This window comes from Pan paniscus, chromosome 12 (genome assembly GCF_029289425.2).
Source record: "Pan paniscus chromosome 12, NHGRI_mPanPan1-v2.0_pri, whole genome shotgun sequence".
Taxonomy (NCBI): domain Eukaryota; kingdom Metazoa; phylum Chordata; class Mammalia; order Primates; family Hominidae; genus Pan; species Pan paniscus.
This window is the reverse complement of record NC_073261.2, coordinates 98,851,372-98,865,044: the sequence shown is the minus strand read 5'-3', so window position 1 is coordinate 98,865,044 and position 13,673 is coordinate 98,851,372. Positions and strand designations below refer to the sequence as shown.

The following is a 13,673-nucleotide window of genomic DNA, read 5'->3' as shown; positions in this document are numbered from 1 at the left end:
CAAAGAATTTTATCTCTATGAGTCAGTACTCCAACTTAGTGGTTCTCACAGTGTGGACCAGGAGCATCAGCATCATCTGGGGAATTGTTCAACTTACCTCTTAAAACCTATGAACTCAGAAACCCTGGGGGTGGGCCGAGCAGTCTGTTTTAGAAAGCCCTCCATGTGATTCTGATGCATAGTAGCCTATGACATAATTCCAGAACAGGTGAATCTCAAGATACTAATCCTCACATCATTTGCTTTCTCATATTTCCCTCGTCTTGACCATCTGGTACCTGTTCTGCAGTTTAACATTCTGCAGCAATAAAAGTGTTTTATTATAAAGTATTAATTTCAATGTTCTATACTTAGTGGGAACCACTGGTCTCAAAATTTGAAGCTATTCTTTAAGAGGAGAACATTCGCAAAACTCAAGCATACTTGGTTTTTCTCTGTAGTACTTTTGAATGCTTTACCTTCCTTACAGAATAACTTGTCTTCCTTATGCTTTAAGCTCCAAAAGGGTAAGGAATAAGTCTTAATCATTTTTGTATTCCTTGCACAGGACCTAGCAAATAATTGGTACTCAATGTTTGCTGGATGAATGAACTAAATTCCCATACGGCCACTTTATGGAAACTAACTGCCTAATCGCCACTTTCATTATAAACAAAGGAAAATGAAGATAAGACTGCAACAGAGGCCAGGTGCAGTGGCTCACGCCTGTAATCCCAGCACTTTGGGAGCCCGAGGCGGGCAGATCACTTGAGGTCAGGAGTTTGAGACCAGCCTGGCCAACATGGTGAAACCTCATCTCTACTAAAAATGCAAAAATTAGCTGGGTGTGGTGGCACGTGCGTGTAATCCCAGCTACTCAGGAGGCTGAGGCAGGAGAATCGCTTGAACCTGGGAGGCAGAGGTTGCAGTGAGTCGAGATTGCACCATTGCACTCCAGCCTGGGTGACAGAGCAAGACTCCATCTCAAAAATAAATACATAAATAAATAAATTTAAAAAAAGACTGTGACAGAAAGGGTTCAGAGAAATGTGCTAAAGAGTTACAATTGGCAAATTTAAAATTATATGTTAAACTATAACCTCATTTCTATCATATTCATTTATTCTCAATACCTGGGACATTTAAGGCATTCAATAATGAATTAAAGCTGTGCCTTATTTTGGTCTGCATTAAAGGAGTGGTCTAAATTTTACAAGATATATTTTGCATCAGAAAATCAAACTTCAGCAGTTTAACATGCTGGCATCCATCACCAAGGCATGAAGCAACACATTTGCTAATGATTCCTAATCACTACAGTGCTACATCATTTACTTAATAAATACTGATTCAGTACTTATATATACAGATAGTCTGATGGATGAGTAACCGCAGTTATGTTGTTCAGGACATGATGTAAAGTTGAAAGGTGCATATTGCTATGCTTTAAAGGCTGCCTTTACAGTAGAAGAAGCAAAGTGTGCTTAATGGACTGCTGTCCTCTGATGACCAAGCAAATGCAACGAATGAAATATGCACAAGGCTGTCCTTGGACAGTACTTGTTTGCTTTGCTCACAAAGGAGAAAAGGAAAGAAACAATTGAAAATATGTATATGGTGAAAGTATGTGAGTCTGAGCAGAAATAACAAAGGCAAAAGGATGAGGAGAGATGGAGTAAGTCTAGAGAAGAAAATAAATGGATGAGATAGAGAGCTGTCTAAGCAAAAAAGGTGTCAGACCTCTGATCTTATAAGTAAGACACTTCAAAAGTAGCAAAAACAGTTTTAAGAAGGTGACTAATAGATAAGGTGTGTTGTGTTTAGCTATTTCCTGTTAGGTATTAGTAATGGGTTCCCAATGACCTGAGCCAAAAATGAATCAAGTTAAATGAAAACTGACATCTGATATGAGCATATATTATGAGTCTATTCAAGCACAGTTTTGAAGTTAGCAAACATCTAAATCCTCACATCTCTACAAGGTAGGTCAAAGTATGATTCTTCTCAGTTGTACAAGATAAATGGCTGTAGAGAAGCTAAGTAACATGTCTAGTCATAGTTAAGACAACAATCGGGGACAGTGCTTTGGTCTGATTGCCATGCCAGCATCATATTTTATCTGTGAAGGGTGGCTTGGTTGTGGAAAACTATAAAAACTGGATGCAAAAGTAAAATGCAACCTTGTTTGGTGACGTCCAGTTCCTCTGGAATTAGGAAAAACCACTTGTGTTTAAGAACAGGAGTCAAATCAATTTTTAAGGAAACAGATTCTAATACAAAAACCTTTTCTGTTGGGTGTAGTAGGTCTGGACAAAACATCTCCCTCTTTTCCTTTTATATTTTCCTCATCCTCTTCTTGCAGCGCTGGTTGAAAACAGGGGAGGACCCCATGAGGCTGTCAGTGGAGTGGGAACCATAGCTGCTATCTGAGTCATCAGGGCTCTGAGGAATCCCAGCTTCACTCATGCCTGACATAGGCTCCTCGAAGACATCGCTGCCCAGCACACCATGCCCAGAGACATTGCCTTCTTCACTTTCTTGAGGCTCCATTTTCACATGGGCCAGATTCCAAAGAGGAGAAGCATTTACCTCTGCACCTAGAAACAGAGGAAAGATGGACATATACCAAGTGTATATGTGTAGCCAAGTGTAGAACAAAGAGTAAATATATCACTCAGAACCAACTAATATGCTTTGAGCTCAGTTTTCACTCTGATTCTGTACTTGGCTGGAGAATATGGTTGTTATTCTCTGCTTCAAAAAGTTAACCATCCCAAAAAATTACCAGCTCTGATTATCTTCTTTTCCATTTCTTCTACCTTTCTTTCCTCTACCTCACCCACCCCCACTTCCCCTAAACCAGGGAAGTGAAACTAGGCAGGTGGAAAGATCCCCTGTCTCACAGCCCAAAGACATGCACAACCACAGGACTTGTTCAGTTGTTTAGTTTGCCTGTCCTTCCTTCCTTCTTTTATGGGGCCATCTTGTTTTCCTGCCTTTTGTTTGGGTCTCTGGTCATCTCTTGCATTATGAAAAGTTAATGGTCACTACATAATGCTAACAGCAGTTCTCTACCTGGTCTTTGAAGAGACATGGTCCCGAAGTCCGCAACAATTTCTCTTTGGCCCTCGCATCTCTCTATGTATTCTAGCAATGCTGTTCTCTTATGGTTATTCTTCCATAGTGAAAGGCTCTCTGCCCAACACTTTTAAAAGTATGACCTAATTCCATTTAGACCACATTTGAGGATTTGCTATTTGAGTCATTTGTGCATTGATGACAATTTGTACTTGTAAACAACTGAGTGTCCAGACTAATTTGCAACCTAACTGACACGTAACCAGTCAGTTGTCCTGGCTCCTAAGGTAATCACAGAGTCTGGAAAAAGAAGCCAGCTACCTCTAACTGGGAAGCCCTATTTCTTTTTTTTGAGACGGAGTCTTGCTCTGTTGCCCAGGCTGGAGTGCAGTGGTGCAATCTCGGCTCACTGCAAGCTCCGCCTCCTGGGTTCACGCCATTCTCCTGCCTCAGCCTCCTGAGTAGCTGGGACTACGGGTGCCCACCACCACGCCCAGCAAATTTTTTGTATTTTTAGTAGAGACAGGATTTCACTGTGTTAGCCAGGATGTTCTCGATCTCCTGACCTCGTGATCCGCCCGCCTCAGCCTCCCAAAGTGCTGAGATTACAGGCGTGAGCCACTGCGCCCAGCCGGAAGCCCTATTTCAATGTCTTCCATCTTCAGTTTGTTAGAATACTCTAGCAGGGAAGCCAAACTCTGAGAACATCCTTGAGCAATTAACACTCCCCCATCTATCTGGCAGCTGTCTTATTCAATGAAGTACAAGCATCAGGAAGGACCAATACAGAATACTAAAAATAAAATACTAAAGGAGGAAGGGGATATCTTCCCAACCAGCTGGATCAGCTGAATCAGCCTTGGTAATCAACGTGACAACACATATTGCATCTACATCTTAACTTGGGATTATTTTAAAGAATGCCTGTAAAGCTGTGCTAATCCTCTCTTCACTAATTAGAAAGAGAAGAATGCTGGGATCTCTAGATAGGTGAAACTGTATTCGTTTTAGGACTTTCCATTCTGCCCACTGCTGCTTTTGTTCTTCTACCTCTTAAGCTTGATTCCAAAAAGCAAAAAGTACTGAAATTGGCAGATCTCCCAGAATCAAAGTGAGTAAGTTTATTTGTCTTACTTGAAGCCTGTGGTGAAGCTTCAACCTCCAGGTTAGATGGGAAGCGTTCGCTCTGAGCCCCAAGCACTCCCATAGGCAGTGACTGGTCTCCAGAAGCAAGGTCAGCCTCCAGCTCCTCACTGACAGGAAAAGTGATGTCGCTCACAGGTTCCTCCTTGATCTTCACAGGTTTAGCGTCCTCTGTGGCCTTCTCAGGATTGACAATCCTTTCATATTCTTCAGAGAGTTGCTTACTAATCTGTTGGCAAGCAAGAGTCAATTTTCCAAGGAAATGTTAAAAGCAAGTTGGATGGTCAGCTTGTGACGTCCCATGGAAAAGCCAACAGAACATGAATAACAGAATTTTAAAACATTCACTGCCAATGGAAGGGATTTGTTTAAGGTGTTGAGTTTGCATTTATGAGTGATAGAGATATGCAAAGAAAATTGGTTTGGCAGAGAATGTGTATGTCATTAATTAAAAGTTACATAAAGGTAAAAAAGTGTTACAACTGGGACGAAAGATTACATTTTTTTGGCTATAAAAATTAACAGTAGGCTGGGCACGGTCATTCACACCTGTCATCCCAGTACTTTGGGAGGCCAAGGCGGGAGGACAACTTGAGCCTAGGAGTCTGAGACCAGCTTGGGCAGTATCTAGTGAGACCCCATCTCTACCAAAAAAAAAAAAAAAAGCTGGGCATGGTGGTTCACATCTGTGGTCTCAGCTACTTGGGAGGCTGAGGTGGAAGGATCGCTTGTAGTGAGCTGTGATTGTGCCACTGCACTCCAGCCCAGGCAACCCTGTCTAAAAAAAGGGAAAAAAAAGTTGACATATGTATCCTAGGTGAATAATCAATGGTGTGGGAAATCTGGATCACTTAGCAAAGACTTTTTTCTTGGGTGTTAAAAATTCCTAATCATATTTTAGACCTGCAGAAACTGAAACAGTGAACAAATGACTTAAGAGCACAAGGGCTGAAGAGATTAGATATTTCTGGTTCCAAGCAAAATCATCACCCCCCACCAACCCATCCTCCAGGCAGTATCATTTTACTCTGTTTTTTTCATAGCACTTAACATTATCCAAAATTGTTTTTTTGTGTGTGTATGTGCTTAGAGACAGGGTCTTGCTATGTTGCCCAGGCTGGTCTTAAACTTCTGGCCTCAAACAATCCTCCCACCTCAGCCTCCCAAGCAGCTATATTAGATATATATATTACAATTCCAGTCAAACCATTATATTAGCTGCTTGAGAGGCTGAGGCAGGAGGATTGTCAGTAGGTCTGTGTTCTCTTTTTTTTTTTTTTCAGACAGGGTCTTGCTCTGTCACCCAGGTTGGAGTGCAATGGCACAATCATGGCTCACAGCAGCCTTAACTTCCTGGTCTCAAGTGATCTTCCCACCTCACACTCCCAAGTAGCTGAGACCACAGGCATGAGCTACCATGTCCAGCTAATTCTTATTTTTTAATTTTCTGTAGAGATGGGGGTCTCACTATATTGTCCAGGCTGGTCTTGAACTCCTGGCCTCAAGCAATCCTCCCACCTCAGCTTCCCAAGTAGCTGGGATTACAGGCATGTGCCATCATGCCCAGCTCCTGAAATTGTTTTGATCATTATTTATTGACTTGTGTTTGTCTCCCTTCAAAAACAATGTAAACTCAGGTAACTTAGTAACTGCTGAATCCCACAATGCTCGACTCTCAACAGGCACTCAATAAATACTTGTTGAATAAAATCAGACTAACTGCATTCTCTCAGATTCCATATACTTGTGGATAGTTTCTTCCAGAGGAAGTATCAGTGAATGTGGCCATTCACTGACTAAAGGAGACCCATGGTATTTGGCCAGGAACATCGCTAGGGCCATCATAAAAGTATGTTAAGTTCACTCTGTTCCAAGACTCTGTGCTCTGCACTCTAGACCAAGTGTTGTGGGATCCTGCTGAACACTCCGAGATTGCACAGACATCTGTGCCCACTTTTCAACAGGGTCGCCTCACCTGTAGCATGTAACTGTGATAGTCCTTGATGCGGTGCTGCCAGAACTTCTGGAGGGAGAGCACACTGCCAATACCCACTTCATGGAATACCTGCTCCATCACATCAGGAAAAGGAGTCTGTCCCAGCCGGGCCTCCCGGTCCACAGCAAAACGCAGCAACTTGGTAAACTTAAGGCAATACTCATGTGCCACATCAGTTAGGGTCTCCAGGACACTCTCATTAGCACAGTCAAAGCCCGCGTGGGCCAGGATTGTGGCCACTGCCTGGTAGAGGAGCTGCCGACAGGAATGCCAGCTGAGTTCAGTCACAGGTTCCCCTTTCCCACTGAAAGTGGAGATACGGTGGTGTTATTAATGTTCTTGCAAAGGGGTGACCCCTCCTGTCTTCCCCAGGAGTTTTACAATTCCAGTCAAGCCACTGGCCTAGCTTTCCAGGGAAATTCCATCCAAGTTACATAGCTCAGTTTCATCCTGCTGCTATCTGGGCATGTCTTAGCAACCCATGGTCATATCTTTGAGCTCCTCCAAAGACATAGTTTGAATAGGCAATACATGTCTATAATACACAATCCAAAAGGATATCTAGTGAAAAGAAAGTTTCCTTCTAGCAACTGTTCAATTTTGATCACTTTTAGGATTAAGTTTAACAGTATAGCCCAGACACTGCTCAATGATGCTCTAATTATTTTACCATAACCTAGTTTTCATACATGCTGGGCAATATATTAATACAAACTTTTAGAAATTCACAGTTCCAATAAAGAGATTCTTCACAGTTGCCAGGAGTTTAAGATTCTTAGATTCTTATAAAATTACAAGGGACCATTTCAAAACAGGGAAGCCAACTCAATTTTATAAAAGCAATTTAAAACATATATAGCTTACAAAGCATTTTCATCCTATCCTGTGTTGTGCAATGGGTAGGGTCTGTATTATTATTATTTCTATTTGCCAGGAGAGGAAACAGGTTTAGAAGGGCTGACTTGCCAAAATTTGTTTACATATAATTAGTAAGTGGTAAAGCTTCTGACTCCAGAAACCGTATCCTGCATAATACACCATTTTGCCCCTAATCACTACTGCAGAAATCTTAATTTTCCAAGAAAAAAATTAAGAAAGCTATTTGATCTAAAAATAACTTAAGAAGCTTTTAATAATTTACCTGTCTCTTGAAATTTCCTACTGGCTTCTGCCTACCCCTGACAAAGGAATTTATTTTACCAATAAAAATAAAATAGAGCACAGAAAATCATTTTTCCTTGGTTCGTACTTGGCATGTGTCATCACGCACTGTACAAAAGTGCCTGAGTGGTTATCCACCCACTAAACTCTGACCTGTTCAATAGCAACTACTGCAGTTTACATAATAGTTTGACAATAAGATAACTAATTGCCAAGTAACTTTTCATTTACTGTCTTCATCATTTCCATGGCCAGTGTCTCTGGGCCAAAAGCTAAAGGCCTCATAAGTACCTAATAAACAGAGACAACTAAACCAGTATCACTTTCCTAGAATAATATCTGGACCTCTTTCAAAGGAAAATAATTTTTTGGTGCCCCCATAACTGATGCAAATTATTTTTGTTATACAGTTTCCTAAATATGTATAAAATAAAACCAGGTACAAACTTTTGATGGTCATGGCTCTTACTATATAAATTTGATACAAAACTAAAAATGAATAAACAGCATCAATTTAATACGATAGATAACATTATATTGTTGAAATTAAATTGCCCTCAATATGTGAATACAGTATTGATCACCACAGAGCAAGTTTTTTGAGTTGGGCGTGTCTATGCTAGCATATGCTGTGCATGTAATAACACAGTTATGCCTCCCCTTTTCATTATTCCAGTGACTTCAGAACCTTTGATTACAATGGACCTTGATATAATCTGGCCTTCACCTGGCCCAACTGCAATGCAACCCCTGTGTATTTAGTCTATTTCTGTACTTTTCTCATTAGTTTGGGAACCACTAAAATAGTATTACCAGCAACAGGTAGATGTAATAAATAACATATAATATCACTTCTGTAGTATTCTTGCCGAACATATTTAATCTGAATCTAATCTTGAGGAAATAATCAGCAAATCCAGTAATTGGGACATTCTACAAGCGACCTGAACTCATAAAAGACTCTAAAGAGGCATAACAACCAGGTACAATGCATGAATCTTTGTTAGATCCTGGATTCGAGGGAAAAGACACTTACAAAAGATATTTTGTAAATATACTTACAAAAGATAATTGGAAGAATGTGAATATGAACTTATTAAGTGGTACTTAATGTTCATTTACTTTGGTAATGGTATTATGATTATGCAGGAAAATTTCCTTATTCTTAGGATATGCATGCTGAGGAATTTAGGGGTGAAATATGGTGATGTCTGCAACTTACTTTAAAATGTTTGGGGGAAAAAATGTGTGCATATACAAGTATGCATATATGTATGTTTGTATATGTGTGTATATATGTGTATACACACACATATGTGAGAAAGTAAATGTGGCAAAATGTTAAACATTGGTGAGTCATGGTGAAGGTATTTGGATGTTTGTTGACTATTACACATTTCTGTAGGTTTGGCAAATTTCAAAATGAAAATAAAAAAGTAATTGGCATTAAATACAACTTGCACACTGACATCTAGTAGCAGCTCTAGGTTATAAGGCAGTCACGTTCAAAGGATGTGGAGCAGAGCTTCTCAAACTTAAATGCACATACAAATCTCCTGGAGATCTTGTTATAATGCAGATTCTGATTCAGCAGGACTGGGTGAGGCCTGAGATTCTGCATATCTAAAAAACTGCCAGGTGATGTTGATGCTGCAGATCTTGGACCAGATATTGAGTAGCAGGGATCAATAACATTTTTATATTATTATTTCTTTTTTTTTTTTCCAGACAGGGTCTCACTCAGTCACCCAGGCTGGAGTGCAGTGGAGTGATCTGCAATCTCTGCCTCCCCTGGGTTCAAGTGATTCTCGTGCCTCAGCCTCCCGAGTAGCTGAGACTACAGATGTGCGCCACTACACCTGACTAATTTTTGTATTTTTAGTACAGATGGGGTTTCGCCATGTTGGCCAGGTTGATTTTGAACTCCTGGCCTCAAGTGATCCACCCACCGTGGCTTCCCAAAGTCTTGGGGTTACAGGCATGAGCCACTGTGCTCAGCTTATATTATTATTTCTTGAACTATGTTATCAAAATGAAAACACACAATTTAAAGATTCTTGTGTAGACTTGTGGATTCCTAAAAATACCAGAATAAGTCCATGAATCCCAATTTGAAGACAACGAGCTAAACCCATAATTTTTTTTTATATTAAATAGAAAGACTAGATCCTAAGAACTATGAGGCCATGGCCTTTTTTACATACCAGTGTACTACCCTGCTCCTAGTAAAGTGCTTGGCACATAGTAAGCACTCAAAAAATTAAAAAATACAGACCCTGAATTCTGAAGACTGGCATTCAAAACTTAGACATCCCACTAATTACCTGGAGAAACCTTGGCCAAGTCAATTACTCTTATCCTCAGCTTCCTCGCATGAAAATGGAAATGCTATTATAGGCTTAACAGGGTTGTTGGGAAGATGACTTGAGAAAAGTAAGATACAGCAAAGCCTTGCCTTACCGATAAAAGTCACTCTCTGGGTCACTGTGCCGGATCTGGAATGGTGCATTGGGATTCTTACAATCTAAAGGCAGGAGGTCATCAGGGAGAGGAGGTGACCCAGGGCACGAGGGAAGAGGTTCACTCTCTTCAGTTTTTACACCTTCTGTCTGCTGCTGATTCTGGGCCTGAGCTGTGGCAATAAGGTTGCGAAGACGTCGGTTGTGCTGAATCAACTGAATCGTATGGATGGTGAGACTACATGGCTCTGAGGGGATGTCCAGCATAGTGGGGGGCTTCGGCTTGTTGGCTGAGGGTTGGTGCAGGGGTGGGTCATGGACTTCCACCAGACGGAACTCCCGTGGGAGCAAATCGAAGGAACTTCTGTTGGTCTGGCTTGATGATATTGGTATCTCTCCCCAGTATCTCAACATTTTGGAATAAGAAGAGAAGAGGTCTCAGGATAAATGTAGACAATAACCTAAAAGTAATGTGTTTAAATCCTGGCAACTTTAGATTATAGGCTTCTGTAGTGAAAAATGCGAGGTCTAGCCAGTTATTTATGTAAAAAGTAGGCTATTTGTGACCACTTAGAAAAATGTCAGTGTCAGCAAAACTGTAGGACCAAAGGTGTTCTCCCTAAATAAATTAAGAGAAATGTAACTGTTAGATGCTGGTTATTGTCATATTATGACAATTCCTACTACACTGAACCACAGGGTAGAATTTGGGTCATTAGTGGACCAATAGCTACAACAGCATCTGGAGCTCTAGTATCCCTATTTCCCATCTCACTCACTAACTCATTACCAGAACTACCATCATGCTCAATCCTGAACAATAAGCAAGGCATGGTAAGGTATCTTGATACATCTGTGCTGGATCAATAGGAGAAAAACTAGTAGGGTTAAAGATAATAAGAAGTGGTTCTTACTCTGTGTGTCTTAGGCATGATCCTGATGGAAAAATTTATGAACCATTAATCTAAATGGCATTATGCTTTCAACTTTTGACATATAGAACGTGAGAGATTTCTGCTGCCTTCTAATTGGTATCCCTTCCTCCAGTCTCTCTTTGTATGTCATCTATTCTCTACACTGCTGCTAGACTTACTCTTTTTAAAACTTAAATCAAATGGCTTCCCATTGCCTATTGGAAAAAGTCAGAATTCCTTGGCTTACCATTCAACAAAATTCACAATCTGGTTTCAACTCACCTTTGCAGATTCATTGTCCGTATGTCTCTTCAAGTTCAACAAACATTTATCAAATGCCAGGCATTCTGTGTGGGTCAAAGACTGATAATGTGAGATCCTTGCCCTGAAGTGAGGAAGAGAAACAGAAGCAGAATATTTCAATATGAAACATGGTAAGTACTGTTCTAGAGGTATATGGACCTGAGGTACTGGAAGCACAAAGGAGGAGCTTCCTGGGTGAAATGACTACCTTTGTTCTAACAACATTATACTACTCAGTTTCTTGAGAATGCTGTACATTTCCACAGTTGACACTTTCAGCTGTGAACTCTGCCAGAAATGCTCTGCCAACCTTGCACATCCCTGGCAGACTCATATTCATTTTTAAGTACAGCGTAAGTCCCCACCCTCTGTCACTTCACCAGTGCATCTCCCTTTCTCTATTCTCACAGTGCTTTGCAAGTCTATGTCACAGCATTTATCCTTGGATTTTAATTAGTACTTATCGCAATAGATTTTTTCTGCCCGTCTATTTCTTATGGCCATGGTCTTGTTACAGGGCCAGGCACACAGAAATATCTGGCATTTGTTGAATGTTTACTATATGCCAGACTTCACCTTTTTTGTTTGTTTCTTTTTTGAGACAGGGTTTCACTCTGTAGCCCAGGCTGGAGTGCAGTGGTGCAGTCATGGTTCACTGCAGCCTCAACCTCCTGGGACCAAGCAATCCTCCCACCTCAGCCTCTGGAGTAGCTGGGACTACAGGCGCGCACCATCAAACCTGGATTTTTTTTTTTTTTTTTTTTTTTTTGGCGAGACAGGGTCTCGCCATGTTGCCCAGCCTCCTCTGGAACTCCTGGGCTCAAGCAATCCTCCCGCCTCAGCCTCCCAAAATGTTGGGATTACAGGCATGAGCCACCGGTCTGGCTGGCCTTTATTGTTTGATTCAATTCTTCCAACAACCCTATGAGGCTAATAATCTTATTATCCCCATTTTTCAGAGTGAGGGCTGAGGCCTAGTGTCTTGCCCAATGTCACAAATGGCGAGGTCAAAAATCGACAGTCTCCAGAGTCTGCTCTCTTAACCACTTAGCTATTCTGCCTTAATAATTTCAGAAAAAAAATACATGAATGAACGAAATAACAAAAAAGTCGCCCTCTTCCCTTACTTTACCGAAAGGAGCACGAAGAACAGGCACGGAGCCCAAGGAATGCCCAAGTCCCTCCAGGGGTTTCCTCGGTCACGGTCCGCCGGCGCAGGCGCCAATCACAGGGTCCTGAGGTCGCCTGACGTTCAGGGCAGCCGGAAGACGGGGAGGTCTGGACCTGAACCGAGACAAGGAGGTACCACACTATTCACTGCTGCGTCGCAGAGCGGGCTGGGCGGCTGTCTGGACCTCGAGAGGCCTGAGGCAAGGATCGCGTCAGACCCCGAAAGCTGGTTTGTTGATTAGTGATCTAAGACCGCCGGAAGCGCTTCTTCTCAATCAAGCTATGCAACAGGAAGTCATTACGATCCCGTTGTAACCTCTAAATATGTCCCCGTTCTGCACAGCATCCCGATAACCGTTTTGTTTTTCTCATATTATGACCTTCTCATGTTGGCACCACTTCGCAACGCTCCAGGTCGTGAAGGAGCAACTTCACCATCGCCGCCTACAGACGCCACTGGGAGCTTGGGAGAGTGGGACGTGGACAGGAACGTAAAGACCGAAGGGTGGGTTTCGAAGGAGCGGATTTCGAGGTTGCACCGGTTGAGGATGGCTGACATTCTCTCTCAGTCAGAGACCCTGGCGTCGCAAGACCTCAGTGGGGACTTCAAGAAGCCAGCTCTGCCGGTGTCCCCAGCGGCGCGGAGTAAGGCCCCGGCCACCAGTTCTTCAAACCCTGAGGAGGTACAGAAGGAAGGGCCCACTGCGTTGCAGGACTCCAATTCTGGGGAGCCCGACATCCCTCCTCCTCAGCCGGACTGCGGTGATTTTAGGAGTCTACAGGAGGAGCAGTCGCGCCCCCCGACAGCGGTTTCTTCCCCTGGCGGTCCAGCCCGGGTTCCCCCCTACCAAGAGCCTCCATGGGGTGGCCCTGCCACAGCCCCCTACAGCTTAGAGACCCTGAAGGGCGGCACTATCCTTGGCACCCGTAGCTTGAAAGGGACGAGTTACAGCCTTTTCGGGAGGCTGTCTGGCTGCGACGTGTGCCTGGAGCACCCTTCGGTGTCTCGGTACCACGCAGTGCTGCAGCACAGGGCGTCCGGCCCTGACGGAGAATGCGACAGCAACGGGCCGGGCTTCTACCTCTACGATCTGGGAAGCACCCATGGCACTTTTCTCAACAAAACTCGCATCCCACCTCGCACTTACTGTCGAGTCCACGTTGGGCATGTTGTTCGCTTTGGAGGCAGCACCCGGCTCTTTATCCTGCAGGTAGGTAGAAAAACCTAGAATTGAAATTTCGGGTTCATTGGACTGCGTTCTTGTGCTTCTTAAGCTTTGGATGAGGAAGAAGAATCTCCCACTCAGCGATTACGAAAGTGAAGGAATCAAGTCTGGCCTATCATCTTCAGACCTCTGTACACATTGCTATATTTCTGAAAGTCATGTTTACAATCCCGAACTCTAAAATAACTTGTTTGGCCAGGCGCGGTGGCTCGCGCCTGTAATCCCAACACTTTGGGAGGCCCAG

At 42.7% G+C, this 13,673-nt stretch overlaps 2 protein-coding genes across 5 annotated transcripts in view; one reads left to right on the top strand and one right to left on the bottom strand.

Annotated features, from left to right (window-relative positions):
- Positions 1 to 1,880: 1,880 nt before the first annotated feature.
- SUPT7L (SPT7 like, STAGA complex subunit gamma) lies at positions 1,881 to 12,661 on the bottom strand. Of its 4 annotated transcripts, none has more exons than XM_003827122.6 (6): positions 12,166 to 12,661; positions 11,013 to 11,115; positions 9,818 to 10,222; positions 6,176 to 6,500; positions 4,192 to 4,429; positions 1,881 to 2,576 (listed from the first exon to the last, which is right to left on the bottom strand). In XM_003827122.6, the coding sequence occupies exons 2-6, from the start codon at positions 11,024 to 11,026 to the stop codon at positions 2,314 to 2,316; spliced, it is 1,245 nt and encodes a 414-aa protein (XP_003827170.1). In that variant the 5' UTR covers positions 11,027 to 11,115; positions 12,166 to 12,661; the 3' UTR covers positions 1,881 to 2,313. The 4 variants fall into 4 exon arrangements, with proteins under 4 accessions (XP_003827170.1, XP_008950740.1, XP_063451087.1 ...); XM_008952492.5 differs by having other exon boundaries at positions 12,161 to 12,500; XM_063595017.1 differs by lacking the exon at positions 9,818 to 10,222 and having other exon boundaries at positions 12,161 to 12,304.
- The window catches only part of SLC4A1AP (solute carrier family 4 member 1 adaptor protein), a 31,532-nt gene continuing 30,119 nt past the window's right edge, over positions 12,261 to 13,673 (top strand). The window contains exon 1 of the mRNA XM_003827114.5: positions 12,261 to 13,414. Coding sequence (XP_003827162.2) covers positions 12,590 to 13,414 — 825 coding nt within the window. The 5' untranslated portion in view covers positions 12,261 to 12,589. The remainder of the gene's footprint in view (positions 13,415 to 13,673) is intronic.